This window comes from Leucoraja erinacea, chromosome 25, assembly GCF_028641065.1.
Source record: "Leucoraja erinacea ecotype New England chromosome 25, Leri_hhj_1, whole genome shotgun sequence".
Taxonomy (NCBI): Eukaryota; Metazoa; Chordata; class Chondrichthyes; order Rajiformes; family Rajidae; genus Leucoraja; species Leucoraja erinaceus.
The window spans coordinates 26,698,073-26,717,756 of NC_073401.1; the positions used below are offsets into that span (position 1 = coordinate 26,698,073).

General features: G+C 44.9%; 1 protein-coding gene across 4 annotated transcripts in view; it reads right to left on the reverse strand.

Annotated features, from left to right (window-relative positions):
- Window positions 1-19,684, reverse strand: part of rph3ab (rabphilin 3A homolog (mouse), b) — a 200,048-nt gene that overhangs the window by 71,201 nt on the left and 109,163 nt on the right. For all 4 annotated transcript variants that reach the window (XM_055655325.1, XM_055655326.1, XM_055655323.1 and 1 more), the window contains exons 3-4: window positions 6,494-6,637; window positions 3,827-3,956 (exon numbers count right to left, since the gene is read on the reverse strand). In XM_055655325.1, the coding sequence (XP_055511300.1) occupies window positions 3,827-3,956; window positions 6,494-6,637 (274 nt within the window). The remainder of the gene's footprint in view (window positions 1-3,826; window positions 3,957-6,493; window positions 6,638-19,684) is intronic.

Consider the following 19,684-nt stretch of genomic DNA (forward strand, 5'->3'; position numbering starts at 1 on the left):
TGACAGTTTTTGTGAACACTGCCAAATACAACGCTAATAAATGTACTATATGTATAGCTGCTGAGAATGTTGAAAGAGTTTTTGCACAGTTCTTATTTTGTAGAGTTGCTGTCTTACAGTGCCAGCGACCTGAGTTAGATCCTGAATGCAGTTGCTGTCTGTACGGAGTTTGTATGTTCTCCATGTGACCACGTGTTTTCTCTCCGGGTGCTCTGGTTTCCTCCCACTCTTCAAAGACATATAGGTTTGTAGGTTAATTGGCTTTGGTACAAATTGTAATTTGTCACTAGTGTGTGTAGGATAGTGCTGGTGTATGGTCGGCAAGGTCGGTGGGCTGAAGGGCCTGTTTCCGTGCTGTACCTCTAAACTAAAGTTTAGTTTAGAGATACAGCATGGAAAAAGGGGGGTTAATGGAACCTTACAGAGGAGTACAATATTATAAGGATCGTAGAGAGAGTTAATAGCTGTAAACTCTTCCCCACAACAGAGGATTGAGGTTTTAGCTAAGGATTAAGAGGTCTAGAGACCTTCATAAGGAAGAATATTTCCATTCAGAGGGTGGCTGGACGCCCCTGAAGATTAGCAAGTATAGTGAAGGGGGAGAAGGTCATAGACAAATTCCACCTGGGTGGCACCAGCAATGGCTGCCTCGCCAACAGTCTGTCTGTCCCTTTCTTCTTTGTGTTTTAATAGTATTTGTTAAAAGTATGTTTTTAGCTTGTTTTATGTGGGAGGTGGGGGAGGAGGTTGGGGGAAACATTTTCTAATCTCTTACCTCGATGGCGATGCGATTTGTTTTCCGTATCATGCCTCTGTCCGCACTGCGGCCTAACATCGAGGAGTTGGCGGCCTTTGCTGGAGACCTGACTTCTGAGAGCTCCCCCGTGGGGAGCCTACGAGACTTAACATCATGGAGCCCACGATCCCTTTGCCAGGAATTGGCATCGGAGCTCCAACCGTGGATGCTGCGGCCTTAACATTACGGAGCTCGTGGTCTCTGGTCAAAGAACCGACATTGGGGACTCCAAGCCGCAGGAGCTTCGACTGCCCCGATGCGGGAGTTTCGATCGCTCCGACGCGGGAGCGTCAACCACCGGCTGCGGGAGCTTCGGTTGCCTCGACGGATAGTTCGACTTGCCCGATCGCGGGAGAATAAAGATGAAGAAGATTGAACTTTTTTTGCCTTCCATCATAGTGAAGAATGTGGAGAATCTACTGTGGTGGATGTTTATATTAACTTTTATGTAGTTGCGTGTCTTGTTGTGTTTTTTTTCCCCGTATGGCTGTATGGTAATTCGCATATCACTGGACCTTAATTGGTACGTGACAATAAAGACCTTTGAAACCTTTGAACCTCAGGTGACAGTCAGGAACAAGGACTATAATTCACAACTATAATCCATGCTAACAAAGGAGAAGAAACCAAAGCAGTATGTTTCCAAAATAAACAAATGATTATTTAATGCCTGTTAGGAAGCAACTAAGTTGAACTAGCATGGTTATTTTTTTGGTTCTGTTGTGGTAACTGCGTTCTAACCTTTCACACATCCTCACTACTATGTGGCACAATGGCGCAGCTGGTAGAGCTACAGCCTCACAGCACCAGAGACCATATGAAACTAAACTAAACCAAACCAAACTAAACTAAATTAAACCAAACCAAATTAAACTATACCAAACCAAACTAGGACTCACAAATCTTTCACTATTCAGGTAACTCCACTTTTCCTCCTGCAAAAATTGACAATAGCACTCACTAAGAAAGCCAACAGAACAAGTGCCTTCCATTTCAAGAGTCTTATTTCACACTCATCTGCTTTTTCCCCAGGCTCAATGAATCACCACCATATCACTCCTCCACTAAATAAATAGAGTTGATGTTCTGTACATAAACCCATAATGCAGAACAGTTTTATTTGTGGGCCGCATAATCGCTCAGGAACAGACCCAAAAGGAAAAATAACAACATGGGACCCGTTGTAAATAAACACGCACCACAAATTTCTATACACTGTGCCCAAATTGAGTTTTGGCCAAGCTTTCTATAACGATGTGATCTGTAAACGTTCAAGTCCCACACCTGGTATCAGTCCTGAGACACACAGCCCAGGGACAAAACTGTGGCTCCCCAACCCACATGGAACATAGCACAGGAACAGACCCTTCGGCCCACAATGTCTGTATCAAACATGAGGCCAAGTTAAACTAAACTCCTTTGCCTGCACGTGATGCATTTCCCTCTATTTCACCGCATAACCACATGTTTATTTAAAAGCCTCTTAAAAGCTACCACAGGTCCACCACTGATTTTCCAGCAACTGGTGGTCCGGCAAATCCGGACAAATTTACGAGAGCGCACTTAAAAAATCTCACCTCCCCCTCCAAAAATGTGGAGCCTAGGCAGGGTGAGGCAGCCGATCTCCACCTCATCGGGACTTACACGCTGGTCGGCCGGTTGAATTTGCTCCCTGCGGCCAGGGCACTGGAACTTCGGCCGGGCCGGAGCTGGCAGATCCATTCCCACAACTGAGATCTGAGGCCAGTTTGTGGGATGATACCTCAGATCCTCAGCGGCCGAGGTGGACCCTTCCAGTACCGTTCGACTTCTCTCAGTGGCCGTGACCTCGTTTGGTCCAGCAAAACGAATAATCCAGAAAGGCTGTGGAACCAAAGGTGCCGGAAAAGCAGTGGAGGATCTGTATCAAATCTGCCTCCATCTGAACCCTTGGCAGCGTGTTCCAGGCACCCACCATTCTGTGTAAAAAACTTACCCGGGCAGGCATCTGCAGGCAGATGAATTACAGATAACCTTTGTCATAATGGAACATAGGAGGGGGGGATGGTGTCCGTTATTGACGATTGTCTGCTGTAACCGAGTAAAGGGGGAAAATATGTACAGTGTAAACAAGGATCTGCAGATGGTGGTGTATACCAAAGATAGACACGAAGTATTGGAGTAACTCAGCAGATCAGGCAATAACTCTGGAGAAAAAGGATGGGTGTCATTTCGGGTGCGGACCATTCATCAGAAGAATGTCTAAAGAAGGGGCCTGACCAGAAACAAGCCAGTTCTCCGACCAGTCTGACTGTCCCCCGATTCCATTTTATCTCAGTTTGCTTTGCTGTCACTTTCTCCTAGCTAACAATAATCTATTTTACATTGTCCTTAGCCTCATCTCTTTTGATGTCTCATTTTCACACCTTAGTCTTCCTTATCTCTGTGATGCCCCTTTCCCCTGAAGAAAGGTCTTGACCCATAATATCACCCATTCCTTCTATCCAGAGATGCTGCTGTTGAGTTACTCCAGCATTTTGTGTCTATCTTCAGTGTAAACCAGCATCTTCAATTCCTTCCCATACATCATTCATCTTTTTTCTCCAGCCAACCAGTGATCACTAGCGAAACAACAAACTCGGCCCTTTGTTCCCAATATGAATGAAAGCCTCGGTTACACAGATTTTGTCTGCTATAACCAAAATGTGTTATAAAGAGGTCCATAATAACAAGGGTAGACTGTAGTTGATCTTGGCATCACGCTCAGCATAGACATTGTGGGCTGAAGGGCCTGTTCCTGTGCTGTACTATTCTATGTTCTAAAAAACATCCTCTATGAAGAGTGTGCCTCGTTCTCTGGCCACAAGCTGCTGCATGCAATGTCCCGTCTGCAGGGATATGCCGTGTCTCAAAGAGAAATGCAGCAGGGACATTTCTCCCTCAGCAATCGCTTAGCACCTTAAGGATGCACAGGTGCGCCTGCATGTGTGTTTGTTTAAATCACCGTTCAAAGAATGCAGTTAAATTCATCGCGCACTGTGCGTCGCTTACCTTTTTACAGTCTTCACACACTACAGAGTGCGATCCCAGCAGCCCGAGCTGCTCCCCGCACAGGATGCAGCGGGAGAGGCCATCTCCAAGAACGTTCTTTCGCATGCTGTCCAAGCGGTCCATCAGTCGGCTGAGTGCGAAGCGAAAAATAGGAGAAGAGTTAAATTAGGCAGAGCAAGACAAATTCCTCTCCCCCTCTCCCACCTTGCCTCTCGGCCTTTCAAAACCCCACCGGGTGCATTAGACTAATGTTTCCCCTCAGGTAAATAAGCAAACAAACTTCCACTAGGAAGGTTAGTACAGATAAGCTTATGAGTTTAGGTTTCGTTTTTTGTCACGTGTACCAAGGTACAGTGAAAAGTTTTTGTTGTTCCTGGTGGGTAGGTAGTGTTAGTGTACGGAGTAATTGCTGGTCGGCGCGGACTCGGTGGGCAGCAGGGCCTGTTTCCGCACTGTATCTCTAAAGTCTAAAGGCCTATCAGGGTACCTCCTTGCCTCAGGTCTTCTGTTGCCAGCCCTGATTTGTACTTTTATTTTTTGCTACCAGTTTTTTTCCCCCCCTCTCTCCTTACTCCAATCAGTTTAAGGAAGGCTCCCGACCCGATATGACACCTCTGCTTTTAGGTGGTGGGAGGAAGAAGCTGTTCCTGAACCTGGATGTTGCAGATTTCAGGCTCCTGTACCTCCTACCTGAAGTCACTGGATAGATGAGTGTGTGGCCAGGATAGTGTGGGTCCTTGAGGATATTGGCAGCCTTTTTGAGGCAGTGACTGCAATAGATCCCCTTGATGATAGGGAGGTCAGAGCTGATGATGGACTGGGCAGTGTTTGTAGGGATTGTAGGCAGGATTTTTCATGCAAAGGGTGGTTGAAATCTGGAATGCAATGCCTGAGGTAAGTGGTGGAAGCAGAGACACACAAAACCATTGAGAGGTTTTGAGATGAGCCCTTGAAACACTGAGGCTGAGTGGGCCACAGGCTAACTGCTGGGCATGGGGATTGTGTATCGACCAGTACTCATTGCAGACAAAGAGCCTGTCTCTGTGCTGTATGATTCAATGATTTAACTTCAATTACATTCACACTCACAAAATGTGTGAAGGGCACATACAGATGTCCCTGCAGGGTTATTGATGAAGTTTCTGGATTTTGTTGTAAACTTGCAGAATTTTGAATGTACGAATGAATGAATAATTCTGCAAGTTTACAACAAAATCCAGAAACTTCATCAATAACCCTGCAGGGACATCTGTACAGCTTGTGCCATCAACTTTTATGATTTGATGGCCAACCAAGCGGAAAGTATTTCCTTACATTTCTGTTTTTCAAAGGAGCCCTGCCGCACGGTGACAATGTTTCTTCCATGCTCAAGGCATGTTCCAAAATCTAATTAGGTCTCTTTACACAAAATGTTGGTCTTTCTTAAGGTTCCGACAGGGCTGCTCTGTGAGTGATAGGATTTTCTTTAAAGATACAACATGGAAACAGGCCCTTCGATCCACTGAGTCCATGCCAGCTATCAATCATCCATTCACACTAGTTTAGTTTAGAGGTGCACCATGGAAACAGGCCCATACCTTTCATTGATTACCCGTTCATATTAATTTAGTTTAGAGGTGAAGCATGGAAACAGGCCCTTTGGTCCACTGAGTCCACATTAACCATCACCTGTTCACATTAGTTCCATGTTGTCCCATTTGAATGAATGAATGATATCTTTATTTCGAACGATTAAAAAAAAAAGAAAAGATGAAAATTAATAAATAAAAGGAAAATTATATATATATACATATATATATACATAAATACATACACACATACATACATATACATGTACATATATACATACATACATATACACAACATATATGTACATACATAAATTAAAAAATCAAAAGCCAATTTCAGCATACTACACATTAGACTCGTTCGAAAAGGGATAGGAAGAAGCCTATGCTTGTCAAGTCCTACCCCCATTCTTCACCATTAACAATTGCAAAATTCAATAAAATAAACTAAACAGACAATTCAAATAAAACTACTCCAATCAAGCTATTAAGAAAAAAAGAACAAAAAGAACAAGCACCGTTAACATCTGTGAGATTTACATTCTCTTTCCTCATTACTGTACTTTTCAAAGATATATCTTTTGTACATTTTTTTAAATTGCATTATATTCATTTATGCTTCCACTCCTTACAAATTGGGGGTAGTGGCTAATTAACCTACATACCCACATGTCTTCGTGGTGTGGAAGGAAACCGGAGCACCCGGAGGAAACCCACGGGTTCACAGGGAGAACGTGCAAACAGTGTCCGAGGTCTGGATTAAATCTGGGTGTCTGGTGCTTTGAGGCAGCAGCTCTACTAATTGTGCAATCTTATACAGCAATTAATGGAATCATATGGTAACAAACAAACCCTTCTCTCCACCATGTCCATGTTGAACATCACATACCCACGGATGATGTGCGTTTTCACACTTCTGGTGGCAGAGGGGAGATGAGGGAATAACTGGGAGCAGCTGGGAAGAAACTGGCATTCAGGAACTGATAGAACATGTGTTGACACACTGCCCTACAACACCCCATGCCCCGTCTCCAACACCAACCCTTCCCTCTCCACATTAAGACTCAGCCACCTCAACCCTCCCTTCCCCAGAGCTCACCCGATTCGGTCCTGCTCCATCTCCTCCATCTTCTCCGCCCGGGCGATCACCCTGTTTATGATTTCCTTCTCTTCCTCGGTCAGCTCCTCACTCTTCCTCTGCTTCTCCGTCTTGTTCGTGTGCACGGACCAGCCGGTCCCCAGCCTGTCGCAGGATGGAAGGCAGCGTTTAAAGTCCCATGAACCACGGTACCCCCAAACATTCCCGGCTGCGTAAGGCAGCAAAGCAAACAAGCTGTCTGCTTGGCACTAAGGAGGGGTGGGGAGGGAGCAGTAGAGCGTCCCTTGTAGCCAAGGTCCGGAGGGCAAGAAGTACTGCCACACCACTTAGGGTCCGTACGGGGAGGAGTGGCTCTGCTGTCAGCGACCGAAGGACTGGTGATGGGTTCTAGGGATTGGGTAGGGCCGAGGATGTCCTGGTTGGGTAGCTCCTCGGCCTGGCCAAGCTGGCCATCCACGAGTCATGGCACCAGGCGGAAGAAGGCTTTGCTCGAGTCAGATGCTTGCCCTTTTTCCAGGGTAACATCTGCACCCAGGTGGTTTTAGAGGGACATAGTTGTAAAGTAGTTATTTAGTTTATTTGCAAGGATTGTACCATAGTTTGAAAATTTAGATAATTTGGTGATTTTGTACTATGGTGGTGGTGCGTTACCACGTTTTTTTGTTGTTGTTTTTTGTATCGTGATCGTAATTAAATAAATTATTTTTGATACAAAAAAAAGGAGGGGAGGGGTTCTTCACTTAGCCTCCACACAACCGTCAAGCCACTATCCACATTATTATCAGTAAGGGTGTCAAAGATTATGGTGAGAAAACAGGAGGATGAGGTTGAGGGAAAAATAGAACAGCAATGATCGAATGGCAGAGCAGTCCCAATGGGCCGCATGGCCTAAATTCAGCTCCTAAGTCTTATCTTATTATTAATTGGGTGATTGAAAGATACAGCATGGAAACAGGCCCATTAGCCTACCGAGTCCATGCTGACCATCAATCACACGTTCACACTAGTTCTATGTTATCCCACTTTCTCATGCACTCCCTACACACTAGGGGCAATTTACAGAAGCCAATTCACCTACAAACCCGCACTTCTCTGGGATGTAGGAGGAAACCGGAGCACCCCTATCTGGGGTCTACTAAAAAATGGTGCCGGAGAACGGATTCTGATTTTTTGTTTTTAGTTTTAGTTTTAGAGATACGGCGTGGAAACAGCCCCTTAGGCTCATCAAATCAGTGCGACCAGTTATCAACCATACACCAGTTCTATCCTACATTAGGGGACAATTCACAGAAGCCAATTAACTTAAAAAACTTGCATGTCTTGGAATGCGGAGGAAACTGGAGCACCTGGGAAAAACCCCACGCGGTCACAGGGAGAACGTGCAAACTCCACACACACAGCACCTGAGTTCAGGATCAAACCCAAAATTCTGGCTCTGTGAGACAGCGGTCCTACTTGCTGCGTCCTTTGTGCCGTCCTATTGGATTTTACTGACTTCTCCAAGGCCATGGTTCCTTTGATAGCAAATGCTACTCAGGATTTAACAGTTATCCATCTCTGTGCCAAGGCTGTGTCGACATTTGGCCTTTCTCCATTGAGTGGATCCAGGCTAAATGTGACTCCAATCCTACACTAGCTCATGACTGCCCTCTAATGGCAGCCTAGCAAACCACTCAGTTCCAACGAATCACAGCCACACATTCAATAAGGCCACTTTGCAACACATAGGGGAAAGAATTCATAAATTTATTTGAGTACACCGGCACCATCCTTGCTTTAAGCTCTGTGTTTCTGTTTTAACTTGAAACCTCTACTTTCTCATTTCTGTAGTCTGTTTCTTCAGAACGTACAATAAATTTGTGTGTGGAGTTTGTACGTTCTCCCTGTGACCATGTGGGTTTTCTCCGGGTGCTCGTTTCCTCCCACATTCCAAAGACGTGCAGGTTTGTAGGTTAATTGGCCTCTGTAAGTGTGCAGGATAGAACTAATGGATGGGTGACTGATGGTTGGCATGGACTCAATGGACCAGAGGGCCTGTTTCCACGCTATATCTCTAAATTGAACTAACGTCTTCATACACAGCCGGCATGCCAACTTTGCAACATTCCCGACAAGGACAAAAGAAGTAAGTCTTTCTCATCCGCTCCCTTCATACTAGGGGGCAATTTTTACAGAGGCCAATTAACCGACAAACCTGCACGTCTTTGGGATATGGGAGAAAACCAGAGCGCCTGGAGGAAACCCACATGGCCACAGGGAGAACATGCAAACTCCACACAGACAGCACCCGAGGTCAGGATCGAACCTGGGTCTGTTAGGCAGCTGCGCATCTGAGTTGCCCTAACTTGTGTTCTGTCCCATCCTTATTCCGATCAAAGTGTCAGACCTGAAACATTAACTCTCTTTGTCTTTCTGCAGATGTTGCCTGACCTGCTGAGATTTTCCATCATTGTATGTTTTTATTTCAGGTAAAATTGCTCAAGATAGTAAATATGGCATGTCCTTGTCAGGGATATGCTGAGACTCTACACTCCCACAGCTCGCTCAGGTAGAGAATCCCAAAGAATTACAACCTGCTGAGCAAAGAAACTCATCTTTTTCTCAGCTTCAATCGCCCGACTACTTATTCTGAGACAATGTCCCATAGTGCTATCTTCCCCCAAGCCTTGTGCATGACTCCCAGCAGATTATGTGGTGAAGTAGTGCTTTGGTGCAAGATCTACCTACGGTATGCCTGCTGTTTGATATTTTCAATGTCAATGTTGAAAAAGAGAGAGGGAGAGAGGGACACAAAAGGTACAGTGAGGGAGAAAGGGAAAGCGCAACATAAAGAAAAAGTGAATCACATAGATAAAAAGTAGACAAAAATTAGCAAGAGAGAAAACTAAGGAGAAAGAAACAAGATGGGAGAGTACGGGGATGAGAATCGGTACAAAACAAATCCCGATATAATGAGAGTAAAGTGTAGGACAAGAGACTGAGATAACCATAGAGTGAAGAACAGGCACAAAAACAATGCAGGTAGAAGTAAAAGGCGTGCGAGTAATGATTGAGGGAAGAGTGGATAAAGACAAATAAACAGAAACAGCAGATGTCCAATGTCTTGTTATCATTAAACGTTCACAGGCATCAGCCTATATCAACATAAAAAGCCTGAGAATCACTGCGGTAATCTGGCAAGGAGAGAGTTGCTGAGCTCATCAGACGCAGTGCCGAGACGCAGCACAGACCCTCGTCCTATTGAAGTGTTTAGACACAATGAACTGCAGATGCAAGTTCATAAAACAATGACAGAAAGTGCTGGAGTACCTCAGCGGGTCAGGCAGCATCTCTGGAGAACATGGATTGGCAACGTTTTGAGTCGGGACCCTTCTTCCGCCTGATTGTAGTAGACTTTAGAGATACAGCGCGGAAACAGCCCCTTCGACCAACCGAATCTGCAATGTCCAGCGATCACCCTCTACACCAACACTATCCTACACACTCAAGACAATTTACAACTTTACAGAAGCCAATTAACTGTACGTCCTCAGAGTGTGGGAGGAAACAGTAGCACCTGGTGAAAACTCATGTGGTCACAGGGAGAAAGAACAAACTCCGTACAGACAGCATCTCATATTCCACTTGGGTAGCTTACAACCCAGCGGTATGCACAGTGAATTCTCCAAAGTTAGTTCACCAACATAAAATCCCCCTCCCCGGACCATGGATAGAGTTTCACTGCTCCTCATCTTTCATCACACCAGCCTCTGCATCCAACACATCATTCTCTGGCATTTCTGCCACTGCCAAAGTGCCCCCACCATCAGTCACATCTTCCTATCCCCACCCCTTTCTACTTTCTACAGAGACTGCTCCCATCGCAACTCCTTGGTCACTCATTCCTTCCCACCCCATCCCCATGTACTTTCTCCTGCATCTGCAGGAGATATAACACTGGTCCCGATGTGTCCCCTCTCGCCTCCATCCAGGGACCCCAGCAGTCCTTCCAGGTGAGACAGAGGCTCACATGCATCTCCTCTAACCTCAACAAATGCATCCGCTGTTCCCATTGTGGCCTCCTTGACATCGGTGAGACCAATCGTAGACTCGTCGACCGTTTCTCCGAATGCTTGTACTCGGTTCGCCAAGGCCTGCTGGATCTTCAGGTTACCAACCATTTTAACTCCCCTTCCCATCCTAACCTTTCTGTCCAGGGTCGCCTCCATTGCCAGAATGAAGCCACAGGCAAGCTGGAGGAACAGCACATCATATTCCGCTTGGGTAGTTTACAACCCAGGTATTGACAATTAATTCTCCAAATTTGATTGAGTAACATACAAACATTTCCCCCCCGAAGGTAGACACCAAAAGCTGGAGTAACACAGCGGGACAGGCAGCATCTCTGGAGAGAAGGAATGGGTGACGTTTCGGGTCGAGACCCCTCTTTTCACCTCCCCCCCACAGATCTCCCTGTCCCACTTGGATGTACACCCATTTCTCCCTTCCCCCCCCCCCCCCCCCCCCCCCTCCCTCCACCTTTTATTCCTTCCTCTGCCTTCACATTTTGTGCCTCTTATATCCTTATACCGTTATCTCACATTTTTCTTGTCTTTTATCTCTGGCCTTAGTCCAACCATCTTTAATCAATCTGCCCCATTCCACCCCCTCGCCTGTATCCACCTATCACCTGTCATGCTTTGTCCCGCCCCCACCTCTCTTCCGTCAAGGGTCAGAGGGTGGGGGTGAAGGGTCAGAGGAAGTGTGTGAGGGGATTGGGGAGAGTGTGAAGGGCCAGAGGGTTAGGATGACCAATTTCCCTCTGGGGATGAATAAAGTTTTATTGTATCGTATGCAGAGTCAGAGGGAGGGTGTGAGGTGTCAGAGGGATGGTGTACATGCCCATGTGTGTGACGGTACTGAGGCATTGGGTTTAATGTGGTGGCTGTCCTCTGGTTAACATGCCATTGCTCATTTATAATATGACGGCAGCACACAAATATATTCACTTCTGTTACAAAATGGCTATGAGACAATAAGTGGCTGCGATGCTAATCAACAAACAGTGATGCCTCCCCACTGGCTGTTGGCAACGCAGGATCCATCCTTGGCTGTGGAACATTGCCTTACATCTGTCATGTTTGAAGGGCTTTAATCTTCTATCTGTGGCTGTGGGGCTGTATGGGGGGGGGGGGGGGGGGGATTTGCAGGAAAGGGTTGTCGTGGGGATGAGGGATTTGAAGGAAAGAGAAACATTCGAGGCAGAAATCCAGAAAGAAAGACTTGGAGGATTTGGGTAATTAAGGTATCTAATTCATTGCTACATGGGAGTCTGCCTGGAATAGAGCGAGCGTTGACAGATGCCACCTCGCTGAAGTCAAGCTCAGTGACCCATTTACTCGAAGAAACATTTTTGCGTAAATATACCTTGTCCTAATTCTATTGCGCCCAATTGCGCCCAATTGTAAATTGTGGCAGCCACTTGTGATCAGGCAATAGTAGTTTAGTTTATTATTATCACATATACTGTGGTACAGTGAAAAGCTTTTAGTTGTGTGCTATCAAGTCAGTGGAAAGACTTCCTGTTGGCACCTGGGTGCCAGTGGGTGGTCTAATAGACTATTGTGTCAGTGGGTTACAGTATATCACCATAGGGGTTAGGACAAAAATTCCCAGCAGGTGCTCTGGTGAGAGACCGCTGTTCTGTTGAAGTTGCCAATGAGACGTTAAAATTAGCCCACCATCTGCGCTCCATCTCTAGGGACGATGAAGAGATGGTGAGCTATCGCTGCTAGTCCTGTCCCAGAGTTATCACTCAACATCATGATTAAATCTGATTAGAGAAACGAGGAACTGCAGATGCTAGTTTACAAAAAAAGGCATAAAGTGCTTGAGTATCTCAGTGGGTCAGGCAGTGAGAATATGGATAGATGACGTTTCAAGTCAGGACCCATCTGTTTTTTATTCCCATGCTGTTCAGTTTAGTTTAGTTTATTGTCATGCCTACAGAGCTACAGTGAAAATCTTTAGTTGCGTGTTATCCAGTCAACAAAAAGACTATACGATTACAGTCGAGCCATCCACAGTGTACAGATACAGGATAAAGAGAATAATATTTAGTACAAGATAAAGTCCGATTAAAGATAGTTTAAGGATCTCCAATGAGTTAGATGGTAACTCAGGACTGCTCTCTAGTTGATGGGAGCTTGCTATGCGATCATTGACCGCTGCATTTCTCACAGTGACCCCACTTCCCAAAGTTGCGGCACAGTGGTGCAGCGATAGAGCTGTTGCCTAATTGCACCAGAGAACCGAGTTCGATCCTGACTATGCAGCGTGCCGTCTGTACGTTCTCCGTGACCACGTGGGTTTTCACTGGGTGCTCCAGTTTCCACCCACATCCCAAAGATGTATGGGTTAATAGGCTTCTGTAAATTGTCCCCCATATGTAGGATAGAACTACTGTACTGGTGATGGTTGGTCGGCACAGTTTCTGGTTTCCTGCCAAAACAGCCCATAGACATGCAGGTTTGTAGGTGAATTGAATTCTGTAAAATCTCCCCAGTGTGTCGGGAGTGGATGAGAAAGCAGGACAGCATAGAACTAAGTATGAACGAGTGATCGATGGTCAGCGCTGAATTGGTGGGCTGAAGGGCCTGTTTCCATGTTGTATTTCAACGCCAAAATTAAACTAAACTATGCTTTGTTATAACAGATAGACACAAAATGCTGGAGTAACTCAGCAGGTCAGGCAGCATCTCTGGAGAAAGGGAATAGGAATAGAATATGCTTTGGTATATCTTGATGAAACATGATAGGTATTTATTGCAATTACAGCGAATTAAGGCATCCTGTTAGGTTCAGCATTAGGCTTCATCTGACCCGGTATTTTTGCAGTCAACCTTTGGAATGATGAAAGCTGTGCACAGAAGCGACACAGATATCTGGTTCAGGTCACAAGGGGAGATTACTGTTACATCTCTCGGGTACTGCGTGGAACAAGCGGATGTGGGCCATTGCGAGTCTCCTCACACAAGATGCTTCATCACTGTTGGGAATGATTGATAACGCCCAACTGGAAAAGGTCTCTACAGTACGACTGAAGTGAATTCTAATTATTCAGGATTGTCAACCCTTCCTCACAAAACACATTGCTTTAACCAATTAATTTTACTGCTTAAGGATTGTACAGGTTTGGAATCCAAATTCCTGGGGACGGGTGTCAGGGGCTATGCGGAGAAATGGGGTTAGGAGAGAGAGGTAGATCAGCCATGATAGAATGGCGGATTTGACATGATGGGCCGACTGGTCTAATTATGCTCCTATTACTTATGAACAAACCCATCCCACTGATTCCTCATTCTGTTTTGCGCTTCTAAAGCCAATAATTACTTTCTCGTTTTCTTTTAAGGGGAATCTTATTTTCTCCACGGGCTTCATAGAATGTTATTGGCTCTTTTGGCAGGAAAGCAACCATGGATATCTTTTTACAGCTGGATCAATAATCTCCAGCCTCCAGTCTCCGGAGATCAACCTGAATAACAAACCGCACTCTCGCAACACAATGAACTTAATGAACAACCGATCAGCAAGCAATCCGTTAAACAACAAGCAGAGAACATTATATAATTATTATAGACAGTAATATTGTATTTTCTTTTATATAATCTGTAAAACATTACCAATTCCTTGTAATGTTCATAAAACATAGGAGAAGAATTAGGCCACTCGGCCCATCGAGTCTTCTCAGCCATTTGTGCCGATTGTGGCTGATCTATTTTTCCCTCCCAACCCCTTTCTCTTGCCTTCGCCCCATAACCTTTGATGCCCTTACTAATCATAAACCTGTCAATCTCCGCTTTGAAAATACCCACTTGGCCTCCACAGCTGTCCGTTGCAATGAATTCCACAGGTTCACCATCCTCTGGCTAAAGACATTCCTCCTCAACTCCATTCTAAAGGTATGTCCTTTTATTCTGAGGCTGCGTCCTCTGGTCCTAGACTCTCATAATGCGAAAATAATAAATGGATTGCTATCTCAAAAATCTATGGTTAACAACGACACCACATTTACAAGACGAATTAGGAACAAGGGAGTTTATGAGTCTGACAAACTATTGAATATTCACGAGTTCTCTGAGTAATTAAATACTTCTTAAAGCTTTATAGATCCAGATAATAGTCAGCTGTGTTCAAAAGGAGATGTCAATCAGGCACCCATTTTAATGCTTGGTTTCTGAATTGTGCTGATTGCTCCTCCGTCAAACTATGAGTTTGGAGATTAAAATTTCTACTCACTCCACACCGCCGCATTTCATTAGGACGTTGAAAGCTTTCTGCCACAAATATTCCTACTCAATTAAATGAACCTTTTCCAAAATTTGAACTAGCAGGAATGTGAGAGGATTAACTCCTACTTCCAGCCAGTCATCCCACGGAATTCAAATGGATGAATCCCTTCCTATTCCAATGAATCCATCTACACTTCATGCTGCCTTGGCAAGGCCACGAGCATAATCAAGGACGAGTCTCACCCCGAACGCTCCCTCTTCTCCCCTCTCCCATCAGACAAGAAGTGCAGATGTGCGAAAACACACAGCTCCAGATTCAGGGACAGTTTCTTCCCAGCTGTCATCAGGCAACTGAACTGTCCTATCAACAACTAGAGAACAGTCTTAACCTCCCATCGACCTTATTGGAGACCCTTGGACTATCTTCAATCGTACTTTACTGGACTTTATCTTGCACTATACGTTATTCCCTTTTCCCCATATGTATACACTGTTGAAAGTTTGATTGTAATAATGTGTGGTATTTCTGCTGACTGGATAGCACGAAAAAAAAGCTTATTACTGTACCTCGGTACACATGACAATAAACTGAACTAAATAAAAAATAATTCCTGAGTGAAATCCCTAGCCCATGTTCGAATTGAGTCTGATCCAATAAGAAATGGAAGCAGGAGTAAGCCATTTTGTCTTGTGTCTTCTCTACTATTCAATATGATTATGACTGATCTTCCACCGTAGTCCTATTTCTCTGCACCAACCTCATTTTTCTAAATTCCTTACATATTTAAGGAATATTTCAGTCTCCGACTTGTAGATACTCAATGATTGCAGCTCTGTTATTGTTTTGGGCAGAGAATCCCACAGATTCACTATGTCTGGAGAACATGGATAGGTGAAGGTAAAGACATGATAGGTGAAGCAGCATCTCTGGAGAACATGGATGGGTGAAGTTTCAGGTCAAGACCCTTCTATAATCTGAAGAAGGGTCCCGATCCAAAACGTCACCCATCCATGTTCTCCAGAGATGCTGCTTGACCTGCTGAGCTACTCCAGCACTTTGTATCCTTTTGTGGATTAACTAGCATCTGCAGTTCCTTATCCAGATTCACTATCCTCTGTGTGAAGAAATTTAGTTTAGTTTAGAGATACAGAATGGAAACAGGCCCTTCAGCCAACTGAATCTGTGCGGACTAATAATCACCCACACATTGGTTCTGTTCTACACAATAGGGATAATTTACAGAAAACAAATTATTGACAAACCTGCAAGTCTTTTGGAAACCAGGAGGAAACTGGACGTCAGGATTGAACTCAGATCTTTGCTGCTGTAAGGCAGCAGCTCTGAGCCATTGTGCCACCCACAAATTTCTCCTCATCTCAGTCCTCAATGGGCCCATCCCTTATTCAGAATGTGAGCCTGGGTTGTGCACATAAGCTGTGAAGCAGCCTTATAGCAGCAGAGACCCGGGTTTGATCCTGACCTCGAGTGCTTTCTGTACAGAGTTTGTGCATTCTCCTTGTGACTGCATGGGTTTCCTCCATGTGCTCCAATTTCCTCCCACATCCCAAAGACATGTGGGTTTGTAGGTTAATTGGCTTCTGTAAATTGCCCCTAGTGTGTAGGGAGTGGCTGAGAAAGTGGGGTAACATAGAACAAGTGATCGATGATCGGTGCGGACTCAGTGGGCAGAAGGGGCAGTTACCTTGCTGCATGTTTTTGTGCGTTAAAGTTGCTGCTTTACAGCGCCAGAGATCCTGTTCGATTCTGACTACGTGCTGTTTAAATGGAGTTTGTAAATTCTCCCTGTGACCGCGTGGGTTTTCTCTTGGTGCTCTGGTTTCCTCTCAATTTCCAAAGATGTGCAGGTTTGTAGGTTACGTAGGAAGGGCCTGTTTTCACATCAAATCTCTAAAGTAAAGTGATTAAAATTAAACAAAATCTGCCTTCTCTCCGAAATATTTTAAGTATTAGTCAGTGTTAGTTAAATTGCCGTAAAGGATTGCTGGACATAATTCAAATCAAATTACTTCTGCTTTGCTTCTGTTGTCAATTCTGTATTTGCCATTTCTTTTGTTACATCCAAGGGCTAAAGAGATTATTGAACAGCCGCTGACCAGTAAATGAAATCAGATGGTTAGAGGTTGGTAATCCAAGACCAAATTTCATCATTCTTGGCAAACAACAACAGATTTCTCAGGATTATTACGACTTTCAAGGAGTCTTTTGGACAAGCATACAGGGAATAGAGAGAAATAGATAATAAGTGATGATTTGGCATTGTGTTCGCCACAGACATTATGAGCCAAAGGGCCCGTTCTTGAGTTGTACTGTTCTGTGTTCCATGTTCTATTTAAAATATATTGCCATTTAGACTTTACTTTAGAGATAGTAAAGTCTAAAATACTTTAGAGATTAAACTCCAATCTCAAGATTAGAAATACAGTGTGTAAACAGGCCCTTCAGCCCACTGAGCCCTTGCCGACCATGATCATCCTGGTACTTTAGCACAATCCTACACTCTAGGGACAATTTACAGAAGTTAATTAACTTATAAACTTGTACGTCTTTGGAATGTGAAAGGAAATCGGAACACCTGGAGAAAACCCACGCGGTCACAGGGAGAACGTACAAACTCCATACAGATAGCACCCATAGTCAGGATCGAACCCGGGCTTCTGGCGTGAAAAAGCAGCAACTTTACTATGTCCATAGATTTGTAATGTCTGACTGATTCAATGGTGTGGAGGGTTGATGTGTTAATGGACAAAGTACCACAAAACCCATGTGATTAAAGGCATTTTGGCTGTTTGGATATACCACTGCCTTACAGACAGAATGCAGAGTGCAAAGAGTAACTGCTATTCATCCAACAGGAGTGAACTATACATTGCTGGCAGGAGCAAGATTTGATGTTCTTTTTAATGGCGATACAAAAAACCGCAAATGCTGGAATCTTGAACAAAACACAAGGCGTTGGAGGAACTGAATGGGACAGGTAATATTTGTGGAGACACAGGAACTACAGATGCTAGTACACAAAAAAAGACACAAAATGCTGGCATAACTTGGATAGGCGACGTTTCAGGTCAGGACCCTTCTCTAGATTGATTATAATAGGGGAGAGAAAGCTGGAAGAGAGGTGGGTGCAGGACAAAGCTTGGCGAGTGATGGGTGGATACAAATGAGGGAGGTTTTGATGGGCAGATGATTGGACAAAGGTCAGAGATGAAAAGGAGACAAAAGGGTAGATGATAAAGAGATGAGAGGAGGCATTAAATATGAAGCCAGAGGAATGGGATCTCAGTGGAAGGGGACAGAGGAAGGCAGGATTGTGAGAGAAAGTCTGAAGATGGGTCAACTGCAATTTGAAGAAGGGTCTTGACCTGAAGCATCATCTGTCCATTCCAGACCCGCTGAGTCTTCAGATTTTTAGATATTCAGCGCGGAAACAGGCTCTTTTCCCCCATGGAGTCTGTGCCGATCAGCGATCACCCCATAAACCACTGTGCTGCCCCCCCAGCACTTTGTGTTATGCTCTTTTTAATGCTGTATACTATTGTACAGAGCCAAGATCAGCCACAGAGAGACTCAGAGGCCGGACAGGCCCCTTCCTGTGGTCATGACCAGCTCAGTATTTTCCACAATCGAATGTTTGGTGCAAATGGGGAGCCAAGGGAAGAGAAAGATTCTGACTGCACAGGTACAGTGAGGTCACCACTGTTAGGAGCAAGGAATGTTTTATATAAAGGTATTCAGAGGCTTGGATTCCCTTCAGAGTCTAAATCATGAATAGGGGTTAAAGTTAACCACCCTGAAGAATCTTGTTTGAGTTTGCCCAGTGGTTTCCCACTGCGGGAATAAGTCAGGAACAGAGACCTGTCCTCCCTCTCCTTTTGATTTGAGCTCCCTCCCCACCCGAGGCCACTGCACCACATTTACTGCTGACACCCCTGAACGTGAAATCCTTAATAATTTAAAAGGTCTGTAGCTGATATCGCAAACCACTCGTGTGTGGCCAGCAGCTTTGAGCAATTTTTAATCTGCTCATCAGCGTTTGCTCTTGTTTTAGGAGAGGTAAGCAATCCGTCAATCCAAGCCCTGAGCTTGGGGAGCAGCGATGAAGCTGCCTCGGAACACTCCTGAACACTGCGCCTGATGTTACAGCGCACTGAGGCTTTATTGATACATAATGCCAACTCCCATCGAGCCATTTCTTTTCTCTGTGCAGTGAGTGGGCTCTACATCACTGTCTCCCAAAGAAAGGCACAAAGTCCTGGAGTAAAGTGCCATAGAGGGAGTACAGAGAAGGTTCACCAGACTGATTCCTGGGATGGCAGGACTTTCATATGAAGAAAGACTGGATAGACTCGGCTTGTACACGCTAGAATTTAGAAGATTGAGGGGGGATCTTATAGAAACTCACAAAATTCTTAAGGGGTTGGACAGGCTAGATGCAGGAAGATTAGTTCCGATGTTGGGGAAGTGCAGAACAAGGGGTCACAGTTTAAGGATAAGAGGGAAGTCTATTAGGACCGAGATGAGAAAATCATTTTTTACACAGAGAGTGGTGAATCTGTGGAATTCTCTGCCACAGATGGTAGTTGAGGCCAGTTCATTGGCTATATTTAAGAGGGAGTTAGATGTGGCCCTTGTGGCTAAAGGGATCAGGGGGTATGGAGAGAAGGCAGGGATGGGATACTGAGTTGGATGATCAGCCATGATCATATCGAATGGCGGTGCAGGCTCAAAGGGCCGAATGGCCTACTCCTGCACCTATTTTCTATGTTTCTATGTTTCTAACTCAGCTGGTCACGCTGGAGAACATGCATACGTGACGTTCCGGGTCAGGACCCTTCTTCAGGATAGTGGTTTTGGGGTAGGGGAAAAAAGCTGGAAGAGAGCAGGAGGCAACACAAAGCC